At 44.1% G+C, this 25,030-nt stretch overlaps 2 protein-coding genes across 2 annotated transcripts in view; one reads left to right on the plus strand and one right to left on the minus strand.

Moving 5' to 3' along the window:
• Nucleotides 1–1,377: 1,377 nt before the first annotated feature.
• On the plus strand, nt 1,378–22,831 carry LOC134203930 (ATP-binding cassette sub-family G member 4-like). The gene is made up of 5 exons (XM_062678767.1): nt 1,378–1,673; nt 1,735–2,309; nt 21,698–21,942; nt 22,003–22,171; nt 22,230–22,831. The coding sequence occupies exons 1-5, from the start codon at nt 1,447–1,449 to the stop codon at nt 22,829–22,831; spliced, it is 1,818 nt and encodes a 605-aa protein (XP_062534751.1). The 5' UTR covers nt 1,378–1,446.
• The window catches only part of LOC134203929 (ATP-binding cassette subfamily G member 4-like), an 83,672-nt gene continuing 81,455 nt past the window's right edge, over nt 22,814–25,030 (minus strand). The window contains 1 exon segment of the mRNA XM_062678766.1: nt 22,814–23,539. Coding sequence (XP_062534750.1) covers nt 23,195–23,539 — 345 coding nt within the window. The 3' untranslated portion in view covers nt 22,814–23,194.

The following is a 25,030-nucleotide window of genomic DNA, read 5'->3' on the forward strand; positions in this document are numbered from 1 at the left end:
TAGTTTTACATGGCACTCGATGTGACGCCATATTGAGAATTAATTTTTCATTCAAAGTTCTGAACTAAGGTTGTTTGTGCGTGTATTTGATTGTCGTTCCAATCAAATAAAATATTGATATTTCGGTAAGTAGAAGTGATTCACCTTGCAGCTAGCAAAAATAAAATAAATCTAAATGAATTTCAGGAATATGGATGCATCCGACGGGTTTGGCCTGTTCGCGTACATTTAGGGCAGAGGAAGCCAATCTTCTCGGCCCAAAACTACACGTCGCCAACTACGTCTACGTATGGGCCGTAAATCAATTTCCTCAAGATGGGTCCGCCTTGGTCGCTGGGCACCTCAATACCCGTCGGATCTCAATTAAGGTAGCCGTAGTCGCCCACCTCAGGAATCGAAAAAGCCACCCCATTCAATAGACGTGGGTACATGGCTGTTAACTTGTAATATTTGTCTAAAATACTGTAGAAAATGATATTTTTTTAAAAAAAAGCTTATGGCAATACAAATTTGATTATTTTTTTGCTTATTAATAAAGAAAACAAACGTCAAATTACATTTGCTCAGTAATATTCATAACCGAGATCCGTATTCCTTGTACAAATTCATCAGCATTTTTTTACAGAGTGCTCAGTAGCTGTTACAGATCAGCCCAGTATTTTTTGACATTTCCGCGTTGAGGAAGCAAACCGAGCACTCGGTAAATGGTTCATTTTTTTACTGAGCAGACTGCCGAGAGCTCAGCTGTTGAGAAATCGGTAATTCGTATACCGAGCCCGTTAACTTAAATTAAGTGTGTACATATACAGATGAATAACCGGGTATATGTTTGGTTGAACTCTCCGACTTGATGAATACGAGAGGCTACATTCCTATCAATCATTACTTACTAAATTGGTACTGCATGTGCCTTGCTTCGCTTTTTTATACACAATCACCTGTCGAGTAAACGGCGTCACCGGCGCGGCGTCGATCAACGATGTAATATACGAAGCATTTTTTTTTCTAACGTTATGGAGATCGTTCCATGTGCTGCAACACACAACACCTTCATTGGTCGTCCGCGCCACGGTGCCGATTAGAATAGTATACGATTATACGTTCTTAATGAATTAATTTTCGATCCTATCACCGAGAGTTTCCACCGTGGAGCGAGAGTGACTTCGATATTGTTTCAAGCGATTAAAATTTCCACGCTGCTTGACGCATTCTATGCGAAACAGCGTGTTGAGCTCGCTCTGGCTTTCGATAAGCGATCGCGACTCGTTAGGTTGCTAGAAAAGGGAAAATCGCGATATCGGTTGTCGTTGCAACTAGCGAGGGCCTTGGAAGTTGCATTTGGAATAACGAGCTCGCTAGTAGCGTAAGTGAGTTAGATGCGAGTACAAGTGAGTTGGATCGTTTGGCCGGAACGCGGGTGTTAAGTTGAATAATTGATTGTGGAAGATGGCGAGCGTTGTCGAGTTGGAGGAAGTTGGTGAGCAGCGGAAGCTGTTGGACCAAATGGTCCTTGAATTCAGGAATATTTGCTACAAAGGTGTGGTGAAAGGCGATAAGCGAAAAACCATTCTGGAGAACATTTCCGGTCGGTTTACTCCGGGGAGGCTTGTTGCTGTGCTTGGACCATCCGGGGCGGGAAAGTCTTCGTTGTTGAATATTCTTTCAGGATTCAAGTGAGTTAAAGTTATGATTGAAATTCAAACGAAGAATGCTCAACATTGCTTTGTTTCGTAGAAAAAACGGCGTCATCGGAACAGTAACAATCAATGGTGAAACGATGAGCGACGAGACTTTCCGAACCAAATGTGTCTACATCTCGCAGGATTACGATCTGATTGACCACCTGACGGTGCGCGAGATCATGGATTACGCCGCTGAGCTGAAAATGCCACTTTCCAGTTCATCCATGGTGCGGATCAAAAGAGTAAACGACATCCTGGAAGTTTTGGGTCTACATCAAAGCATGACTACACTGGTCAAGAATTTATCCGGAGGGGAGAAGAAACGGCTTTCGATCGGTATGGAATTGATTACCAATCCGCCAATTATTCTGCTAGATGAGCCAACAAGCGGACTGGATAGTGTCTCGGCGATGCATTTAGTTCGATTCATCAAAACGCTGGCGCAGGAAGGACGGACGGTTATTAGTGTGATTCATCAACCGGCTTCCAGTTTGTTTCAACTGTTTGACGACGTATTTCTGCTGTCGGCGGGCAAGTGTATCTACAGTGGACCGATTGACGATCTGGTGGGTAGTTTGGGTGAAGCTGGATTCCACTGCCCCCGGTACTACAACAGAGCGGATTTCGGTAAGATATTGCATGATCGATAAATCGATAACATGTGTATTGCGTTAAATCACGGAAAGCTCGATCCGAGAAACCTTTAATGAATACAATACAGCTGATCTATCTCATCTTCTCGCATGTAGAATATAAAATATTTATTTCACGCATATGTGCTAGATAAAGTGATCAAATAGGGATTGTAATGGTAATTAAGAAATCGTGTTCAGCACAGCCGGTCCTGCAATCTCAAACTAATTGTAGTTGCAAGCAATCTAGTAATTACTATTATCATAATTGCGTGTAAAATTATGCATTTATCTTTCCCATCATCGTCCACCGCCAAAAGAATAGTTTTGAAGGTAAATTATTTTTTGAGCCTCTAGGGGAATTTCTCACAATTATGAGATTTTAAAGTTCTTCCATTTACTTGCACTTCAATTTGTTTGTGTCAAACAGATACGTATTTCGTTTTCTGCTTGTACATTTCTTTAGTTTTGTATTGATTGTGCCAAAAAGTTGATTTTGATACAAAAGATTTTGCAGGGGTCCGGGCCATTATATCCCCGCTGGGACATTGCCGCCATGAGTATTCATTAAGTAAGGGTATGCCATAACACACTTTTTACTGGCGAAACGAAATGAAACGAAATTTTAAATGTCCTTGTTGATTCGGCCCTCCTTAGCCGTGCGGTAAGACGAGCGGCTATAAAGCAAGACCATGCTGAGGGTGGCTGGGTTCGATTCCCGGTGCCGGTCTAGGTAATTTTCGAATTGGAAATTGTCTCGACTTCCCTGAGCATAAAAGTATCATCGTGTTAGCCTCATGATATACGAATGCAAAAATGGTTACTTGGCTTAGAAACCTCGCAGTTGATAACTGTGGAAGCGCTTAATGAACACTAAGCTGCGAGGCGGCTCTGTTCCAGTGTGGGGATGTAATGCCAATAACAAGAAGAAGAAGAAGAAAAAGATGATGATTCGAAACGAAACGAAACGAAATATAAATTGTTTCCGCAACTTTGAAACGATACGAAATCAAGATCTTATTTGTTTCAAAATTTGATGAAACGAAACAAAATTTATATTTTTTCCGCGGAACTTTCATGGAATCGTTTTTATTATGTATACGATTCCAATTTCATGTTTCTAAAATCAAATTAAAAACTGTTTTGTTACCAGTAGCATTTAGTAACAGAAGAAGCAGGATAAATAAAACGCTGCGTTCTCATTCATATACCATTAGCAATAAGACATGTTCGCTCTGCCATGTAACACAATATAAAATACATCATCATCAATGGTACCCACCACTTTCAAATGAATTATTATCGTTGAGCGCATGTCCTCTAAACCTTGATTTTTCTATTTGAAAATATATTGTAAACCAGGGTTGCTGAAGGTATGAAAAAAAAACATACTCAGCAGTTTCCAGGATATGCGGATACTAACACAATCCAACTCTCTTAATGTACAAGATACGTCATTTGTGCTAGACTGTTATTACTGTTATAATTGTTGGGACAATATGGACAATACCGCAAAATAGGACGAACGTTCCTAATATTGCGTGCCTCATTTTTTTAGATTGTCTTTTGAATTTTTTTCATAAAGGTGTTTTGATTCACTTTTTTTTTCTTTTTTCGAAAAACGTATAACTGAATAATTCTATAGTTTGCCCAACAGTACATTGCGCTGAATATAAAATCTGAGGAAATAAAGCGAAATCATTTTAATAGGGACGTAACGTGTCATATGAAATTCAGTCATTAGAACACACCAATTTATAAGTAATGCCATGGTGGACAAAGTAATTCTATTCTGATTTATTTTACTAGCACTTACACTCTATGACCTACTCAAAGGTGTATCGAATTTGATTAATTTTTGATCGAAATTGAAAAACACAAAATATGAGTAAGATATAGTGCTTCATTAAAATGATTATTTCACTAAAACTAGAGATCTGTTTGCAGACTTGATCCCCCTTGTTTTAATAGGGGAAGTGAGGAGACTTGATCCCCCTTGTTTTAACGAGAATCAAAGTAGTTTTGTTCTAGCGTATTTTTTGTATAGATCTTCTAGGCAAATGATCGTTATGTGGTGATTTATTTTTCGGACTAGCTGACCCGACAAACTTTGTCCCGTCCAATATTTATTGTATGAACATTTTTGAGAATCGATTCACACAATAGATCGGGGTTCGATACATATTCACTTCGATAATTACTACTGCGTTATGTTTTTGTATGATGTTGGTAGTGTTGATCATACGCCAAAATTGAAAATATAATTGTTTAGGTAAAAATGCCGTTTTATAAAATTTTCCAATTTGGTCCAGCCGTTCTCGAGTTTCTTGCGACAATGACAAACAAACGTTCATTTTTTTTTAGGTCACTACAAATATTAAATTTATTTCAACTTCTTCAACTTTCCAAAAATATTGAGGAGGGAAGAAAAAGCTTTTTAGCGATTTTTTTAAATTTTGAACATTTTGCATCAGTGTTTTCATCTTGGTACGAAATATATCATTATAGACCATAAAGTTGTCACCAAGAGTATTTTAAATAAAAATACGATGATATATCTCTTCTGGCATAAATATTATATATTCTATTAGGTCACGTATATTAAGGGAACTCTTACTTATTACAGATTTTGTCTAACCTCCCTTGCAATATATGGCCGACCCATTTCCATACATGTACTCGATCATCTATTGTTATTGGTAATTAATGGCTTTTATGATGCTCAGCACACGATACCCAGCTGTAAGGCCGTACGAATTATAAATTTTATACATCATCTGCGTTATTTTTTATAGTTCACAACATGTTTCACAATAGAGTAGTACATTTGAATTTTGGTGCGTGGATCAATCCGGTTGGGTCTTTAAATATTTCGAAAACTCGCGAAGATAGCCCTAGCCTTTCTGACTCGTGCTTCCATGTCGATCCCAATTTCGCCATCTGATAATATCAGACTGTCAAGATATTGAAATCCTTCTATCATCTAGCTACTGCAAAGTTTAAGGGATTGTTCCCGTTGACACTCAACCACCTGGTCCTGCTGACTTGATGGTGTCTCGCCGCATACGGTCAGTTCGTTGAGCCCACTCCGCATAAAAGAGCGTCGTAGTACTAATATAGCGTATCGTGATCATCAGTCAAATTAGAGTCGCCTAGATGTTGAGCAACAATACTGCCAAAACTATAATAAACTGCAGGTTTGCTACACGGTCAATCTCACCCTCCAAGATCATATCGATTACGCAGAGAACTAACAGCACAGTGTCTTTGTCCAAACAGACAGATTTTCAAAAAACCAATATCTCTGAAACACCCACAACGCGATAGTATAGACTTTCCTCTTTCACGTAAATGCAATTATAAATTGTTTTATCCACCACCATACATTTTTGGTGGAAGTGAGTTTCGTGGTGAATTGGATTTATATGAAGCTTGCACTAAAATACCGAGAAAAAATTGTTCTAGATCCCCCGATAGAACATTTTTATTTACCCACGACATAAAAGGGAGAAGAGTCGTTTAGCCGAAACCCATTTGGCCGAATGCCACTAGGCCAAAAGTCATTTGGCCGAAAGGGTCATTTAGCCGAAAGGGTTGTTTGCCCGAAAGGGTCATTTAGCCGGATAGGACATTTGACCGAAAAGGTCATTTCAAAAGTGAGATATTGGGAATGAGAAGAGAGACGTCTAACCTCTCATTTTTTATTTTATTCTTCTCACTGTAAAAAGTGAGAAGCGCAAAATGAGTAGTGAGACGTCTTCTTATTTTTAACAGTGAGAAGTGTAAAATGAGAAGTGAGAAGTGGGACGTCTCTCTTCTCATTCTCAATACTTCACTTCTCGCTGTTAAAAGTGAGAAGAGAGAAATGAAGAGTGAGAAGTGAGAAGTCTCACTTCGCACTCCTCATTTATCACTTCTCGCTATGAAAAGCGAGAAGCATAAAGTGAGTAGTGAGACTTCGACTTCACGCTCCTCTTTTTTTACAGTTTGAAGTGAGAAGTGAGGAGTAAGAAATGAGACGTCTCACTTCTCACTCCTTATTTCCCACTTATCGCTGTCAAAAGTGAGAAACGCGAAGTGAGTAATAAGACGTGTCTCTACTAACTTCGAGCTCCTCTTTTTTCACAGTGAGAAGTGAGAAATGAGGAATGAGAATTGAGAAGTCTCTCTTCTTACTCCTAATTTTTAACTTTTCAAATGACCTATTCGGCCAAATGTTTTATTCCGCCAAATGACCATTTCGGTCAAACGACCCTTTCGGCCAAACGAATCTTTCAACCAAATGGCTCTTTTGGCCTTATTACCCTTTCGGCCAAACGACCCTATTTGCCAAACGTCCCTTTTCGGCCAAACGACCATTTCGACCAAATGACCCTTTCGGCCAAATGGCCCTTCTGGCCAAATGACCCTTTCGGCCAAACATCCCTTTCGACCAAACGATACTTTCGGTCAAACGACCCTTTCGGCCTAATGGTCTGCCAAAATGTATATTCGGCCAAACAACTTTCGGCCTTGTGGCATTTGGCCAAATGGGTGAGTTTCGGCCAAACGACTCTTCCCCACATAAAAGAGGGGATATAATTTTTTTTACCTCGGGCTGAAAGTCTCGATAATAAAGAAAAAAAATTGCGTGGTGGGTGATTCATAGATACTGATTAAAAAAAAAAAATATTCCCCATAGAGACATCGTGACTTCTTCTTCTTCTACTTCTATGGCTCTACATTGCAACTGGAACTTGGTCGACTTTTCAACTTAGTATTTAGCATTTCCACAGTTATTAATTGAAAACTTTTCCATGCCCGCCATTGCATGAGTATGTGGTTTGTGTGGCAAGTACAATGGATACACTATGCCCAGGGTGTCAAGAAATTTTCCAACCCGAAAACATCCTAGACCGGACCGAGAATCGAACTCGCCATCTCCGGATTTGCAATCCCACACCTTTGCTCGCAAGGCTACTGGAGACCCAGACCGTGACAGACCGTGATAGACCGTGACAAACCGTGACAGTGGAAATGAATCGCATCCTATCAGAATAGGGTCAAACAGAGCTCCGACCCTATCTGAAAATCCCTTGCATCCCTGGGCCACATAGATTTCCGTGATTCAGACACTGAAAAACCAATATAGGGACACTTCTAACTAGTAGATCTACTCCAGAACGATGCGGGGTGGGGCAAAATATTGCATAATATTTGCCACAACATTTGCACAAACAGCATAGGCTCAGCCCTGAACACCTCCGCCGACAACCGGTCGACCTTGGGAGCCCCTTTCGATTTCATGCTTCGGATGGCTACTTTTTGAAAAACACTGGCTGAGAATTTCAGCTGTCCAAGTGATTAATTGAGGCAATGATCTCCGGTTGCTGCAGCCATCTTTCTTCATCAGTCAGGAAATCTACGGATGCCCGCCTGTCCTGTCTACAGCAGCGCCCGGCTCACACTTACCGAGATACATATCGTTGACGGGACTTGTACTTGACTTCTCTGATTCTTCCAGTTCCGCAGCCTTTGCTTCTCTACGCTGCTTAATCTTCAAAGTGTGAAAGGACGTAAGCCGGACACACACCACGTAAGAGCAGAGATAGAATCTGCAAGCAAGGATCCGGCAGAACAACGCTAAACCCTAGAAGAGAAATAAACGAAGTCGATAGGAATAAGACTTGGACCTCCGTAAAGGATGAAGATTTTATACGTTGGCCCTATGTACCCCTACAGGTGTTCAGAACACAAGAGTGAGAGTGTGAGAATTGGGTCCCTCAATTAATGCCGTATGTACATGGGTGCTGAGAAAGTAACCAATCACAATGCTGTATAGCATATGTGTTGTGTAACTTTGATTTGCTATTTTTACAAAGTAATAGAGATTTTAGAATTTGTTTGAAAAAATGTTTTATTTTCCATAAAACAAGTGGAACTGTAACTATCAAAAAGCAAAGTTGTTTTCAGTGTATCGTATCTTTGCATCTTGACGAAAATCTGCAACCAGACACCAAGGAATCGTCCAGGCAGCAACCGCCGTGCATGAGCTGAAATGATCTCCGACCTTTAACTGTACAGAAATCCGCAGGTCATCCGCGCATGTTTCTTGCATTGGTGAGTCTACCGTCTATGGAATCCTCTCTACGGGATTGTCCGAGGTCGTATCTATGCCGTTAACAAGTAGCATGGCATTCCAATGATTTTAGGGGGGCTAATTTAGGGGGCAGCAGGGACCATGTCCAAGGGCTTGACGACCCCTCCCCAGCTGTCTGTGAGTCAGGGAGAACTGCCTAGGGCGTGGTGGGATTTAGCAGTGGGCCCTGCTAAAATCCCTCCCAAAAAACCACAAGTGCCCGTAATCAGACTCTATCAAAGCGACTGTGTGCCGCATCAAGCCCAGGGAGTGCTACTGGCACATCAGGGTTGATACCAGTAAGACCCTGATTATGGCATACTGGTTGCGTGTATTGGTCTTGTATTTGGATAGTTATATTGTGAAGCGAGGGCTGACAGTCTGACATTCTACTCTCTTAGTAGGGCCGGGTGACACCGACTCGAAACGGCGAGTGGGCTAATGGCTAGGCTGTCTTCCGTCCCATAAAACCGTGGCGGTCCTTGTAGCACGCTGCCCAATCCTGCCATCCAGTTTTGCCTACTGGGTGGGAGTAGGCTCAGATGCTCTTTCCTGACTTGCGCTGATCTGGCTCTGAACACGCAAGTGTCAACCCTCGCATGGCCTCCCTGCTTGCCGTAAGGCAGGCATAGATAACCATGGGATCACTAAAGCGACTACTCCAGTAGGATTCGGCGGCAGCCGCAAGTGGGACCCATACAGCAATGAGCATTGAACGTAATCAATCTTTGGAGTTGGAGGTGACGGACCCCTTTGCCAAAAGGGGTCTAGCGCAATCCCCTAATAAAGAGGGCAGAGTGGAGTGACGGCTGCTGCTATTGGCAGCGCAGAAGAGTCTCAGTGGTGGTGAGGACTAGCCCTGCCAGCACGCCTGACGAGCCACTACCAGGGATACGGGTGGTGGCCGAGCAACTCGACGAGATCATCGAGTTCGTAAGCGGCAGGCAGAACACCAACAAGGAGCTTAAGCAGAGCCTGTTGGTGCTCCGGCAAGCTGTTCGTGTCGCAAGACAAGAACAGGACGCTTATATCAGGCGTGTAGCGGCAGCAGAGAAGGTAGCCAAAGGTACGCAGATCAAGGCCCTCTCTTACCCTAGCGGTGTTACTGCGGTGAAAGAGGCGACCGCCCTTACGGCCAGTGAGGGCATGAAAACGCCAAGCTCGAAGTGACCCAAACGCGCTACCATTAAGGCGAAGCGTCGCCTGGATGGTGCACCGGAGCCTGAAGGGCGTGTGCCCAAGAAGGCAAAAGGCACTAGACAGGCACAAGTTGCTGAGCCACAAGCTGGCCCCAGCCAGCCATCGGTACTCGCCGAAGGGGATGCGAATCGCCAGCAACTGGTCAGTAGGGGGCGGAAGTAAAACACCCCTCGACCTACGAAGAAGGTGAGAGACAGAGGCGAGGCCTTGTTGGTGAAAACGGACAAGGACAAATACGCCGATGTCCTGAAATCGCTGCGAGCGGCCGATAGCCTATCGACCCTAGACCAGGATGTGCGCAGCGTTAGACATACCAAGAACGGTGAAATGATCTTGGTACTGAAGCGTGGCGCGCAATCCAGCAGGTGGCTTACAAAGAGCTTGCCCAGGAGGTCTTGGGTGACGGCGCTCAGGTCAGATCGTTGGGTGCGGAAGTGACTCTCCAGTGTAAGCAGCTGGATGAGGTCACGACCGCGGAAGACGTCGTCTCTGCCGTCAAAGAGCAGTGCGGCACAGAGGTTGAGCGGTCCTCTGTACGTCTAAGAGGATTCTTTGGTACGCAGGTAGCCTATCTCAGACTACCGGTGGCTGGCGCCAAAAGGTCACTGAGAGAGGAAGCTGAAGATCGGCTGGTCAGTATGCCCAGTAAGCGTGCTCTAGCCACCTTCAGTGGACAGGTGCTACCGGTGCCTTGAGTCCGGGCACAAGTCTTATGACTACAAGGGCCCAGACCGAAGCAAAATGTGTCGTCGCTGCGGCGAGGAGGGACACAAAGGCGCAGGAATGCGACAAAGGCACCTGGGTGCCTTATCTGCGCCAGTAAGAAGCAGGCCTGGAACCATGCTATGGGCGGGCCTGCGGGTCCCTTCGGAGAAGCCAATCGGAAAAAGCCGTGCAAGTAACACAGCTGATTCTGAATCACTGTACACCTGCCCAGCAACTGCTGTGACAGGCGGTCTCGGAGTCGAGAAACGATGTCGCCCTCCTGTTCGACCCGTACAACGTCCCTGCCGACAATGGCAACTGGGTGGCGGACGGGTCTAGGTCGGCGGCAATCTGCACAACGGGAAGGTACCCCGTTCAAGAGGTTGTACACTCCTCCGCGGAGAGTGTCGCGATAGCCAAGATCAATGGGGTGTTCTATTGTAGCTGCTACGCCCCACCAAGGTGGTCAATGGAACAGTTCAACCAGATGATCGACAAGTTATCGGCCGACCTATTAGGTCGGAGCCCGTTCGTTATAGCGGGAGACTTTAATGCTTGGGCAGTGGAATGGGGCAGCCGCTGCACCAATCAGAGGGGACAAGCGTTACTCGAGGCACTTGCAAAACTCGACGCAGTGCTTGTCAATGACGGAGCCAGTAGCACATTCCGTAGGAATGGGGCCGAGTCATGGATAGATGAAACGTTTGTCAGCCCAAGTCTGGTCTCGGACTTGAACTGGAGGGTAGACGAGGGCTACACCCATAGTGATCACCTAGCAATTCGCTTCAAGATCAACTATGGTGTGCAGCGTCCGAGGGCGGGTGATTCCTGTCAGGTCCGTGGGTGGAAGACCAATCACTTCGACAGCGAAGTTTTCACCGCGGCCCTGGGACTGGAGGCCAACACCGACAGTCTAAGCGGGGATGCGCTGGTAGCTGTCCTATCACGCGCGTGCGACGCTACTATGCCGAGGAAAGCCCTGCCAAGAAATGGCAGACGCCCGGTATACTGGTGGAGTGCCGAAATTGCAGCCCTACGATCAGCCTGCCTCAAGGCTAGACGTAGGACGCAACGAGTCCGCACCGAGGAGGAAAGAGCGGTCCGCCGGGAAGTGTTTCAAGCTGCAGGCCCTGGCCCTTAACAAGGCCATTAAGAACAGCAAGAGAGCGTGCTTCGACAACCTGTGCGAGGGTGCCAATGCGAACCCGTGGGGTGACGCCTATAGGATCGTGATGGCCAAGACCAAAGGGGGCTCTTCACCCCCCGAACGGTCACCGGACCGGTAGGCGAGGATTATCGAAGCACTCTTCCCGTCCCGAGCCACAAGTCCCTGGCCTCCTCCTGCGCTGCAAGGCGCTGGGAGTGTGGCCGAAATGGTGGCTCCGGTGACGAACGAAGAGTTACTCGCAGTTGCTAACACCCTTGCGATGAACAAAGCTCCAGGCCCCGATGGAGTTCCAAACAGTGCACTCAAGGCAGCGATCATAGCGACCCCGAACATGTTCAGGCTAGCTATGCAGAGATGCCTGGATGAATGTTGTTTCCCTGAGAGACGGAAAAGGCAGAAGTTGGTACTGCTGCCGAAGGCCGGGAAGCCTCCGGGCGACCCATCGGCGTACAGACCAATTTGCCTGATCGACACGACGGGTAAACTGCTCGAGAGGATCATCTTCAACAGGCTCACCCCGTACGCAGAGGGTACGGATGGCCTGTCGAGTAACCAGTTTGGTTTTCGGAAGGGTAAGTCCACGGTGGACGCTATCAATTCAGTCCTCAAGACTGCAGAGGTAGCGATCCAACGGAAAAGGCGAGGAATTCGATACTGTGCGTTGGTGACACTGGACGTGAAGAACGCATTCAACAGCGCAAGCTGGGATGCCATCGCGCTCTCGTTACACCGGCTTAGCCTGCCGGTGGGACTGTACCGGATCTTGGAAAGCTACTTCCAGAACCGTGTGCTACTATACGAGACCGATGCCGGTCAGAAAAGTGTTCCTATTACCGCAGGAGTCCCGCAAGGGTCAATCCTGGGCCCGGTACTATGGAACCTGATGTATGACGGGGTTCTGAAGCTAAAGTTCCCTCCTGGTGTGAAGATCGTCGGCTTTGCTGACGACCCAAGCAGCACGCGCAACATCTTTCACATAGGTGTTTGTTTCTAATAAATTGCATTGAAGACACTGGCAATACATCGAGTCATATTAAAGTCACTTCCCAGTTTCAGAGAATCACAATGTTTCATTTCCGTTTAAGCGGCGTCGCAATATTCTACCCATCTGACTTCATGGGTGGTTTAAAATTCGATGTGTTTCATATCAAAAACAAAACAGATAACTTGCAGAATTAATAACACTTCGGTTCATTTTTTTTTTTTTTTTACCAGTTCATTTATTTGGTAGGCTCAGTCGTGTGTGACACTTTGCGGAGCTGCAATTCTCAAGTATGATATTTTTACATGGTATATCATCTTATCTTAACAGTTAGTTGGGAGGGGACATAGACCATAATACTCGTGGCGACTCAAGGTTAAAAAACTTAATACAGGACGGACGGGGTAGGGATTTGGGTTTAGGTTATTTCAGCTGCTCATCCGGGCGTTTGACGTTGAACGTTGAAAACGATTTTGCGTGGCGTCGTGCTCGATTTTGGTTCGTCAGGGAGCATCTTCCGGATGGCCAGAGCTTCGGGGTACATGATACAGAGAAACAGAATCGGACAAGAAAAAAAACTGAGAAAGAGAAGAATATAGGCATTAAACTTTGATGTCAGCCAAGCAAAGGAAGGCATAGATGGCCTGCATATATATCACATCGCGATCTCCCAAAACACCTCTTATATCCCGGAAGGGTTGTTTACCTCTGCCCACAAGGGGATCCAATAGTTGCTCTCTGGAGGCGTCATTTTCCGAGCAATACCAAACTACGTGATCGATATCATCGTAACCGGCTCCGCACCTACATAGGTTGCTCTCGACCAGGTTTATTCTGTAGAGATGTGTGTTTAGTGAATAGTGATTGGACATAAGCCTCGACATCGTGCAGATGAAGCCTCGACTTAAGTCCTCACCTCTGAACCACGCTCGCCCATAAACTTTTAAAACTATAGAAAATAGCCATCGTCCAAGTTCGTTGTGTGTCCAATTTTTTTTGCCATGGTTGAAGAGTACTCTGACGGACTAATGGGAAAAAAACTCGTTCGAGATTTGTCTATCATAAACTTCACCTTCCTGTGCGCCCACCTTTGCTAGCGAATCCGCCTTCTCATTGCCATAGATTAGGCAATGGGATGGGACCCATACAAAGGTAATCTTGAATGATCTTTCGACTAAATCACGCATCTGCTCTCTTATAGTTGTAAGAAAGTAAGATGCGTGCTTAACAGGTTTCATCGACCGGAGTGCCTTGATAGAACTAAGACTATCCGAGAAGATGAAATAATGGTCTACAGGCGGATTCGAAATTGTCCCCAAAGCGAAATTAATTGCTGCCAGCTCAGCAACATAAACCGAACACGGTTCCTGAAGTTTTCGGAAGGTGGTTGAACTTACGTTGAAAACACCGAAGCCAGTGGATCCGTTAATGCGAGAACCATCAGTGAAATATCTGTTATTGCAATTGACATGTTCATATTTTTTAGAGAAAATGGAAGGATAGATATTTGTCGAAGATGATCTGGTATTCCTTGAATAGCGTGTTTCATGGACAGATCGTATTCAATTGAGGAACTGTCGTTGACGAAGTAAACTCGAGGTGGATTATAACATGGAAGACAGAGATCTGACGATATGTAGTTGAGATAGACTCGCAGATATCTTGACCGATGAACCAGTTCAAGCATATTATCGAAGTTTTTCTAAGACAAGTGTGTTACTTGTTCCACATTTGATCAGTATTCTAAGTGAGAGCTCCCAGTAACGGTGCTTTAAAGGAGTGACTCCAGCAAGCACCTCCAGGCTCATGTTATGCGTTGAATGCATACAGCCAAGGGCAATACGCAAACAACGATATTGAATTCGTTCCAATTTGATCAGGTGGCAGTCAGCTGCTGAGAGGAAGCAGAAAGAGCCATACTCTAAAACAGAGAGAATAGTCGTTTTATATAGTTTGATGAGGTCTTCCGGGTGAGCGCCCACCAAGTTCAGAGATAGAACGGAGAAAATGGATCCTTTTCGGCATTTCTCTAACAAATAATCAATATGGGTTTTCCAGGTACACTTGGAATCAAACCAGACCCCAAGGTATTTAGAAGATAAAGATTGGTTTATGTCATCTTTCAACAGCTTTAGTTTCAGTTGAGCTGGGTACCGCTTCTTAGTAAACACTACCAATTGAGTTTTTTGCGGAGAGAACTCGATCCCTAAATGTCTGGCCCAAACAGTCAGGTTATTTAGGAATTTTGCAATGGTCTTTGCAGGACATTTGCACATGAACCTCTTAGGGAGATCACGGCATCATCTGCAAGTTGTCCTAAGCGTGCATTGTCCTTCAAACAATTGTCAATATCTTTAACATAGAAATTGTAAAGCAAGGGACTTAAACATGAACCTTGGGGAAGGCCCATGTAGCTATTTCTGGAAGTTGTCAGAGTGCCGAGAGTAAAGTTCATATGTTTTACTGACAACAAATTGTACAAGAAATTATTCAAAATAACGGGTAATCCACTACTGTGCAAATTTTCCGACAGTACTTCTATGGAAACAGAATCAAAAGCGCCCTTAATATCCAAGAAAACTGAAGCCAGTTGCTCCTTGTGCGCATAGGCCAGCTGTATATCTGAAGAGAGCAACGCTAGACAGTCATTTTCCTTTACCTTTTCGAAAACCGAATTGAGTATTTGACAGTAATGCATTTTGCTCGACCCGATGGTCAATTCTTGAAAGGATCATTTTCTCCAATAATTTCCTCATGCACGATAGCATGGCAATCGGTCGGTATGAATTGTGATCAGACACTGGTTTCCCAGGCTTTTGAATAGCTATTACTTTGACCTGTCGCCATTCTGGGGGCACAATGTTGTACTCCATGAAACAGTTGTACAGGTCAAGTAATCGTCTTTAACGATATCTGGGAGGTTTTTAAGAAGATTGAATTTGATATTATCGCATCCCGGAGAAGAATTGTTTGATGAAAGAAGAGACATAGAAAGTTCCAGCATTGAGAATGGTCCACCCAAAGAACCGGGATCAGTGACTGATTCTCGAAATAGCGGTTCTGCTGGTACGGAATCTGGGCAGACCTTTTTGCGAAGTTGAATATCCATCGATTGGAGTATTCTTCACTCTCATTGGTGGAAATGCGGTTCCGCATGTTGCGGGCCGTTTTCCAAAGTGTTGTCATTGAGGTTTCTCGTGATAGTCCCTCAACAAAACGTCGCCAGTAGCTACGTTTTTTAGCCTTGAGAAGATTTTTGAGCTTTCTTTCAAGCCTCAAATACTTTTCGAAAAGCTCAGACCTTCCGTGTTTACGGAAAGCCTTGAAGGCATCAGATTTCTCGGAATACAACTTAGTACATTCATCATCCCATCCAGGAGTGGCTGGTCTTCTTATGACAGATGTACTTGGAACGCGTCGTTTCTGAGCTTCTAGTGCGCTTTTATGAATCAATTCGATAAGGGATCGATACTCATCCAGTGGAGGAAGAATATCAGTTGATTCAATACAATTTTTTACCGCCGATGCAAATTTTTGCCAGTCAATGTTTTTCGTGAGGTCGAAAGGAACATTAACTGGCACTGATCGTTGATAGCCGCTTTTGATTGTGGTGACTATCGGCATGTGGTCACTACCATGGGGATCTTGGATTACCTTCCACGTGCAATCTAATGATAGTGAATTAGAGCATAAAGACAGATCTATTCGACTTTCCTGACCTTGAGGTCCTATTCGAGTTACTTCGCCTGTGTTCAAAATATTCAAGTTGAAATCGTCGCACAAATCATAGAAAATAGGCGCTCTGTTATCGTCTCTAGTTTCGCCCCATGCAATACCATGTGCATTCATATCACCCAGTATTAAAACTGGGGATGATAAAAGAGACTGCGCTCCAAAGATGCCGACGATTAAGTGAGGCATTTGGGGAATATACACTGAAGCTATGCAAAGGTCTTTTTCTTTACATTTACTTGGCAAGCGACGATTTCTAAACCATTAACAGTCAGAATAGAATTCTGTAGAAAGTGTGACATTTTTGATTCCCAAAAGAACGCCACCATAATGATCATTCCGATCTTGGCGAATAATGTTAAAATCGTGGAAGCTGATTTCATCTTCAGAAGAAAGCCATGTTTCACAGAGTGCAAATATATCGCAATCAGAGTTGCGAATTAAAAACTTAAACACGTCCAATTTATGTTTCAGACTGTGACAGTTCCACTGCAGCACAGTGATTGTATCTTAATATGGCCGTATTATCCATCGAAAGATACAAGTCCTGCAAGAAGGGGCCATGAAACAGTCAATTGCTTCAGATAACTTTCAACTGTTGGAATAAAGAGGTCAATGATTGGCCTCAATGAATTCGGAATATTGAATAAGTTCAAAATACGATCCACAAGGTCCTTAAAGGATATCAATCCTCGCTTGGACGAAATTCTTTTCTTGGAAGTGCGAGTAGCAGTTTTCTGCTCAGAGATATTCCTTGACTGATGTTTCTTTGTAACATCAGTTTTAGGCAATAATGAGAATGTCCTACTGCAACATGGGTCAAAAGGAGCAGTATAGACAGGTTGCTTCAGAATTTTAAATAATCCCCCATTATCATTACCAATTTTTGCAAGCTTTTAGGGACAATTTTTATTTTCTTAAGGCGCAATCCCGAGGAAGATGGTTTCTTACTCTTTTTGGGTACGTATACCTCCGTAAAATCATCCATATTCTACGTCAGAGTCCGATTCGTCTATGAAGAGGACATCATAAAAATCACTTACTTGAACGGCAGCTGAAATAGCAGCCGTTGCATTGGCAGTTGCGGATGTGTCTTGCGACTTCACCATTTCTGCATACGACTGCTTAGAGCGCTGTACTAACGAACGCTTAACTTTTGGGTGCGCTTTTGTACACCAGGCATTCTTGCAAACCATGGGGAGGGTCCATGCCACAATAAGCGCACTTTGTAACTTGTTGTTGGCAGGACTCCTCCCTATGCTTTTCAAAACATTTGCCACAACGGGGCTTGTTGTCGCAAAACTCGGCAGTGTGCCCCAACTGTTTGCAGTTGGTACAATTGAAAACTCTGGGTACAAAAAGACGCACCGGAAACAACATATTTTCGATATCTACATATTTTGGGAGTATCGAACCGGCAAACGTTACCCGTAGCGAACCTGACTTTGAATATACTTTTTTACCATCTACCATAGCTGCTGAATGCAATTTCTTGCAGTCCAGAATATCCACGGTAGACTGCAAGGCATTCTTTAAACGGCCTTTTCCTGCAAGTACATCCTTGCAAGTCAGGCTCGCTGCGTTAATTACGCCTTCAATCTCGACCTCCCGCGAGGGGACATAAACCAAATATTACACATTGTAGTTCTGGTCTTTTGCGATAGCATTTGCATCCTGGAATGTAGGTGCGGTTACACGTAGTTTGTTCCGATTGATCTGATGAAAATCAGTTTTCGGAAAACGACGCGTCAAGTCACGTTTGATTCCTAAAAAATCAATACTTTTCACTTTCTGCCGGAAATAAACAACCCAGGGACCAGGTGATGTGGCCTGGTAAAATCGCGTGCGAACGACATTGTCTTTGGGAGGCGTTTCGCCTCCACTCACTTCATCCATGTATCAAAGATAAAAAAAACTTAAATAAATTTATTTAAGAAAAAAATATTTTTTTGGACCAGGCTAATGCCCACTCTTTCTGCACTGTCCGATTCTTTCTGTCGAGAAAAAATGTACCCAACTCCACCGCATGCAAACAATACAAAGCGAATAGGTACTTAGCCGTTTTGTTGTTGCCTTTGTAGGTGCCTACGAACGTCGTCGTACGGGGATGGATGATGCTCTGTCCGAATGCTGATATTCACGGCGCTGTAATGATTACCGGTTGGTAATTTACCAATTACAGCCCGCTTCCTTCTGGTCGCCAGGAATTCACCTTGCGAAACTTCGGTGCCGTATATTTGGCAAAGTAAACTTGAAAAAGCACTTTATCGAGTTCGCGTGAAGAGATCCAAACTAAATGCGTCTGACTCGGTCCGATGCGACACAGGGAATGAACTTCGGTTCATTGCTGTTACGACAATGTTTCTGTTATGTTGAAGAACACTTTGAGCTCAGCTGAGCAGTATTTTATTTTTGACAGTCCCCTGCATGTTCCGTATAAGGTACAATGAAGTTACAAATGACTTTGTTGTTTATGTAGTGCACTTGTAGCAGAATCTCCAAATAGAATTGTTGGTGTGATGGTTATAGTAGAAGGTTGCAAATCTCAAGGTCCATGGTTCAATTCCCGGTTGGTTTTTGTGTTTTTATTTTCATTGTAGCCGCAAGATGTTGCAAATAGGCTCCACCTCTTGCGCTTTTTGTGTCACAAAGGAGTTCCAAATACGACGCGTTGTGCATAAGTCAGACCTTTAGTAAGTCACACCACAGTTGTTGTTACTCACTGAGAAACAAGAGGTGTTGCTTGGGGATGTAACCCTAGAGGTCTACAGGGAGTCAATCCCCGAAGTAGAGCTAACCGCAGAACACGCGATCAGCACTGTGGCGGACTGGATGAGTGCGAGAGGCCTTGAGCTCGCTCAACATAAGACGGAGATGGTTATCGTCAGCAACCGTAAGTCGGCACAACATGCAGTTGTACACGTGGAAGACGTCGCGATCACTTCAAAGCGGAGTCTGAAGATTCTTGGGGTCATCATAGACGACAAGCTTACCTTCGGTAGCCATGTCGAATATGCGTGCAAGAAGGCTTCGACTGCTGTGGCGGCATTATCGAGGATGATGTCCAACAGCTCCAAGGTGTGCGCCAGTAGACGTAGGCTACTGGCAGGCGTTGCCGCATCTATTCTTAGGTACGGCGGCCCTTCCTGGGCAAAAGCACTGGGGGTAACCAGTTACCTGCAGAAACTAGAGAACACCTACCGCTTGATGTTTCTCAGAGTGATATCTGCCTACCGCACGGTACCGCACGACGCATCCTGCGTGATAGCGTGTATGATGCCAGTCGGGCTGGTCATCCGAGAAGACGAGGAGTGTTTTGAGCTACGTGGCACCAGAGGAGCCCGCGAGCGTACCAGGATGACTTCGGTTGCCAGATGGCAGCGCGAGTGGGATAACTCCTCGAAAGGTAGGTGGACCCACCGGCTGATTCCTAACATATCAAGCTGGGTGGGGAGACCCCATGGGGAGGTTCACTTCCATCTGACACAATTCCTGTCAGGCCATGGTTGCTTCCGACAGTACCACCACAGGTTTGGGCACGCGGAGGTCCCGGTCTGCCCTGACTGCCCAGGTGTTGACGAAACTGCAGAGCACATACTGTTCGTATGTCCTCGTTTCGACGTCGAAAGAAGAGCAATGCTAGACGTTTGCGGCCGGGACACAACTCCGGATAATCTTATCCAGAGGATGTGTCAAGCGGTGGAGAAGTGGAACGCAGTCTCGACTGCAACCACTCAGATTGCCTGCAGCTTGCAGAGAATCTGGCGCGCCGAGCAACAATCGACAAGCATGACTAACTTGTGATTGGTTAGTTAGAGCGAAAGTGCCGAACGTGGAGAAGTGTGTGAATGGTCTGCCCATGCAAAGGTAATGGCGCAGCGGGTGGCAACCGAGATCGTCACCTCGAAGCATGGCAGAAGTGTGAATGAAAAAGTGTATGTATGGACTGCACACGCCGCGCTGGGAGTAGCGCAGGAATGTTGGTTCCTACCACTACCTACCGCGGCGTGGCGGAGGAGTGTGGGTGAGCATCCAAGTCAGTCTCACATGGTACGAAAGGAATGAGATGAGTTGAGTTGAGCTAGTCTCATATGGCATGAGCGAGGTGAGTCAGACTCACATGGTATGTCAGAAGTGGGAACCTATAGGTTATATTATTATAAGTGAAATGTCCCACAAGGGATGCCAGAGGGAGTGTTAGGTCGAATGTCTAGAGAAGTATGTGTCAGCGCGAACTGAATGAAAGAGGTGAGCAGTCTCACATGGTATGATAAAGATGGGCATACAAGTTAGTCCCACATGGCATTAGAAGGGTGGGCACAAAAGTTAGACCCGCACGGCATGATAGAGGTGAGCACACAAGTCAGACTCATAGGAGCGTTAGCGTGTGTGCAAGCATGGAGTGTATGAGCGTGAATCAAGTGTTAGGTTTTTTATCTACACATGTTTTTTAAATCAAAATAATTCAATTTTCGTGTTACCTATATAAAAAGTAAATTAAATTTCTAACCCAAAAAAATGAACAATTTTCGGCTAAAATGTGTTTTAACGCTTTAATAAGAATTTTAAAATTGACGTCCTATATCCCTTGCTGGGTGAAATAAAAAAGCAGCGTCAAGACCAATTGAGACCGAAGCGTCGTCCCATCAAGGCATTTTTTACAAATAATCGCTTGGCGTCGGTAGCAGCGCAAGTAGGTACGCGTCGGAGGCAGAAGCTATGAAAATTTATTCGCATGGATGGAGTCCATCGCGTTCCTGCGCCAATTCATCGAATGGTTGACGTCAGTAACAGTCAGGCTGCGGGGACCTCCGTATGTAAATATAGAGCTCATTGCGGTGGTTGTTGTCGGGGTGCTCGTCTCCTACGTGAGATTATGATACGGACCGCTAGGTCTTGAAGTCGATGTAGTGTGTTATAATGCCTTGTGCGTTAGCATAAGCGTGAGCGTTCTCGATAGCCCCCACCCTCTAATGTATTGCTTAATTGTGGACCGGCGGAAAGTGGTGAAAGGGTTTTGGTTTTAGTGGGTCGGGTAAGAGTTACATGACATACCCATCCCCACACTACCTGAGTTAACTTCCTCCGATGTCTGGATGAAGATTTCCGTTTACCCTTGCTCTAAGAAAAAAAGTGTATCGACGCTGTAGCCAACCATACATCTAGGTAAATTCTTGTTGTGCAGCCCCAGGCTCTTTCTCCAGACCTAAACTCTATGTAGAATGTGATCAAATATTAATTTTAGTCAAAAATGAAGATAAAAATAAATTTTATTTTTGGTATTCCTTCATAATATAAAAACATGGAATTGGTGCTCACTTATGTGAGATTATGTAAAAGGAATTTATGATAGAAATGTCCAGAAACTTGTCGTGAATAATCAAAAAAATTTACCTAAAAATTTTCTAAACATACAAGCTTTCCATTTATCTTTAAATTTACACTATTTCATGTTTTCTAACAACCCACGTTTTATAGCCTTGGAAATAGCTTCCATGTCAAGCTGCCCCGGTATTGAACTCTTGACATTGCGGTTCAACAACGGCGATGCTCAAGGGCGCCCCTCCATCGGTGAAGACGTCAGCTACCGTAACAACATCCTTACTCCGTACCGGAATACGTGTCTTACCAGCAAATCACGTCGTTCGCGATATCCCGTGCCCCAGTGGAAGCAATTCTCCGTGCTGTTGCGGCGATCGCTCCGGTCCACTGCTAGAGATTTTGTAAGTAAAATTATTGCTACATTATAATGGGGTATAGTTCCAAATGTCTTTTGATTGCAGTTCTTTGCTCAACTTCGAGTTATTGCTCACATCGTAGTTGGATTTTTGCTTGGAGTGGTGTTCTACAATGCAGGAAAAGATGCATCAACCGTCATGACAAACGCAGCTGGTCTGTTTTTCTTTCATATCTTCATCTTCTTCGGTAACTCTATGCCTTGTACAGTGACCTGTAAGTTATATCAATATACTTGACTAGATTAAATATTGACATTTGAGCGATATTGTAGTCCCATCGGAGGCGAAAATCTTCGTCCGCGAGCATCTCAACAATTGGTACTCGCTGGAGGCTTACTACCTGGCCAAGTTCTTCGCCGACCTTCCACTGCAGCTCATCTGTCCAACGGTGTTCGTTATCATCGCGTACTTCCTGACCGGCCAACCAATGGAACCGATGCGATTCGGGATGTTCTGGGCCATGTGTCAACTGTTGGGCATCTTTGCTCAAACTGTTGGACTTCTCTCGGGAGCCGCATTTGATATCCAGATGGCGACGTTCTTCGTGCCCAGTATGAGCATACCTGCCATGCTGTTTTCGGGATATTTCATCAAGTCGTACGAGATGCTCGATTTTTTGCAACCGGTGTCCTATACGTCGTTCTTCCGATACACAATGCAAGGATCACTGCAGGCCATCTATGGGTACAATCGAACAGACTTTCCTTGTTCGCAAATTATGTGTTACTACAATAGACCAACCAAATTTCTTAAGTTCATGGACGCCCCGGAAACGGGGTTTGAGATTAACGTTTACGTAATGTTGGCATTCATCGCTATATTCCAGGTGATATTGTACATATGTTTAAGAAGGCGGTTGAAGATATTTCAATAAACTTATTTATTACACATTCGATTCTTCAGATAAAATATAAATCATAAGGAATACACCCTTAATTGTTAACAAAGCTAGCTAAATGCAAGACTAACTAAATTTTGAACGATAAAATCGACACTCATTCGCTTGCTTTTGGATGACTATTCATATTAAACCCTACCTGATTTTACTGTTCTTGCCCGTGCGGGAAATATAATTCAACACAGCACTAAAACAAGGGGAAAGGAATGTCAAATCGACTTCTTTGTTGATGCACATGTTTCACCTATCTGAATTGACTATCCTAAGAACGATACGAATCTCTGGCCTGGGACGATATCACTGTTCGCACGGCAGACGGCGCCATTATCACAACCCAGCTCAGCTTTTGTTTTTCAGCCTGTAGCGCATCACGTAGAACGCCGCCACCCGGAAGACGAAGAAAATCACCGCCAGGGCTATCACAGCCTCGACAAAGTCCGCGCTCAGCATGTCGATCTCCTTGAGGAACTTCTTTGGCAGCACGAAGTGGCAGTACGTTTCCTCGCACTCCAGCTTGGGCCGGTCGTAACCGAAGATGGCCACCGTTGCACCCTGGAGGGCGTACTTGAGGAACGAGATGTGGAACAACCAGTGCATGATGACGTGCGCGTCGTTCAGGTGGATGAAGAACCCGGAGAAGATCAGAAACGGGCAGATGAAGAAGGGCCCGAAGATGGCACCATTCTGGAAAGGAAAATGTAATCGAATGGGGGACATTCTGATTAGTAAATACCTATTTGTGTATAAATAGAATAGAAAAACCCAGATTAATCCACCTAGCAGTGATGATGCCTTTCTCGTGCATTATAAAATATATTGAAAAAATCACTTTAAAAAGGTCAAAAAAGCTCTTTGGGTGAATAGATCACATTTTTCGATCATTTTTAATATTTTTGCCTTGCCACCATTCAAAAACAATTGTTTTTGATTTTTTTTCAAGGGGGACCTGTGGAAAAAACAATGATTTTCAATAATTCCAAAAAGCAATGATCGGGCCCATTTTCAATAGCAAACAATTCCCTGTCGAATGCAACTTGTTGCGAGTAAATCGGATAATTCTAAGTTCTAAAACGTGTGTCTACAAAATTTGTACACATAAATACACAAAAAAACAGACGTCACCTCAGTTTGTCGAGCTGAGTAGATCGGTATATAACACTATGGGTCTCCGGGCCTTCTATCAAAAGTTTTTTTGGAGCAATCATATAGCCTTTCGGTACAACTTTGTTGTACGAGAAAGGAAAAAATGCATATGTTACAAATATGCGATCGTGGGTAAATAGTACAATAATTAGCACAGCGGCACGTTTTAAAAAATACATTATAAAATACAATATGGATTAACTGTCCAGACAGCGCGTCTACAATTATTTTAGGGCCGATTCCCACGTAGTGTTTTTCACCAATGTAATATTAAAGTTCAATAAAACTAGTTGTATGTCATACATTGATTTTGCATGCCTTTGTGTAATAATTGTACAAGTACATTTGTGAAAATTAACAACACAATTCACATAAATATCAATGGAAAAAAGCCGCATAATATGGAAATAATGAGGTGTATGAAAACGAATGTTATGTTCAAATCACCCAAATGCCCAAACTACACCATCATTCCACCAAACCACCCAACCCAATAAGCAGTTAGCCTCAATGACACGCCTCTTCTTTCCTTCCAAAGCAGGAAAAAATGGCAGCAAACGTAACGAGCGCACGAGAAAGCATGTACGAATGCGATTTTATTTCCAACGACGAAACTTTTACAGCTGTGTTGAGGCGAGCGGATGAAGTCTCGCTTAACTTTTCAAAAGGACCTAAGTAACATTTTTTTCATGAATTAATTTGAATAGCGCAATCAACAGACCAATATGAAAGCTTTTGATTGCACTACTCAAATTAATTCATGAAAAAATGTTACTTAGGTCCTTTTGAAAAGTTAAGCGAGAAGTCATCGGCTTCGGTCTCTATAGCGCGTGTGTTAGTTTTCGTGTTCCACATTTGAAGCTTTGGAAAGCTTTGCTTGAGAGGTTAGCATCATCAATAAAGCACGAAAGAAGCAACACAAACTTTAATGCTGTCAGTATACACGGTGCGAAATTTATTCATTGAATGTGGAAATGCTACACACTTAATTTGTTTTACTCAATATTGTGCGGTTACTTGCTGAGTTTTTTT

This window comes from Armigeres subalbatus, unplaced genomic scaffold, assembly GCF_024139115.2.
Source record: "Armigeres subalbatus isolate Guangzhou_Male unplaced genomic scaffold, GZ_Asu_2 Contig297, whole genome shotgun sequence".
Classification (NCBI taxonomy): Eukaryota; Metazoa; Arthropoda; class Insecta; order Diptera; family Culicidae; genus Armigeres; species Armigeres subalbatus.

Coding starts and splice junctions, on each gene's coding strand:
- LOC134203930 (XM_062678767.1), top strand. CDS start 1,447: ATGGCGAGCGTTGTCGAGTTGGAGGAAGTTGGTGAGCAGCGGAAGCTG. Junction 1,674..1,734: donor AATATTCTTTCAGGATTCAA/GTGAGTTAAAGT, acceptor TTTGTTTCGTAG/AAAAAACGGCGTCATCGGAA. Junction 22,172..22,229: donor TATGCCTTGTACAGTGACCT/GTAAGTTATATC, acceptor GCGATATTGTAG/TCCCATCGGAGGCGAAAATC.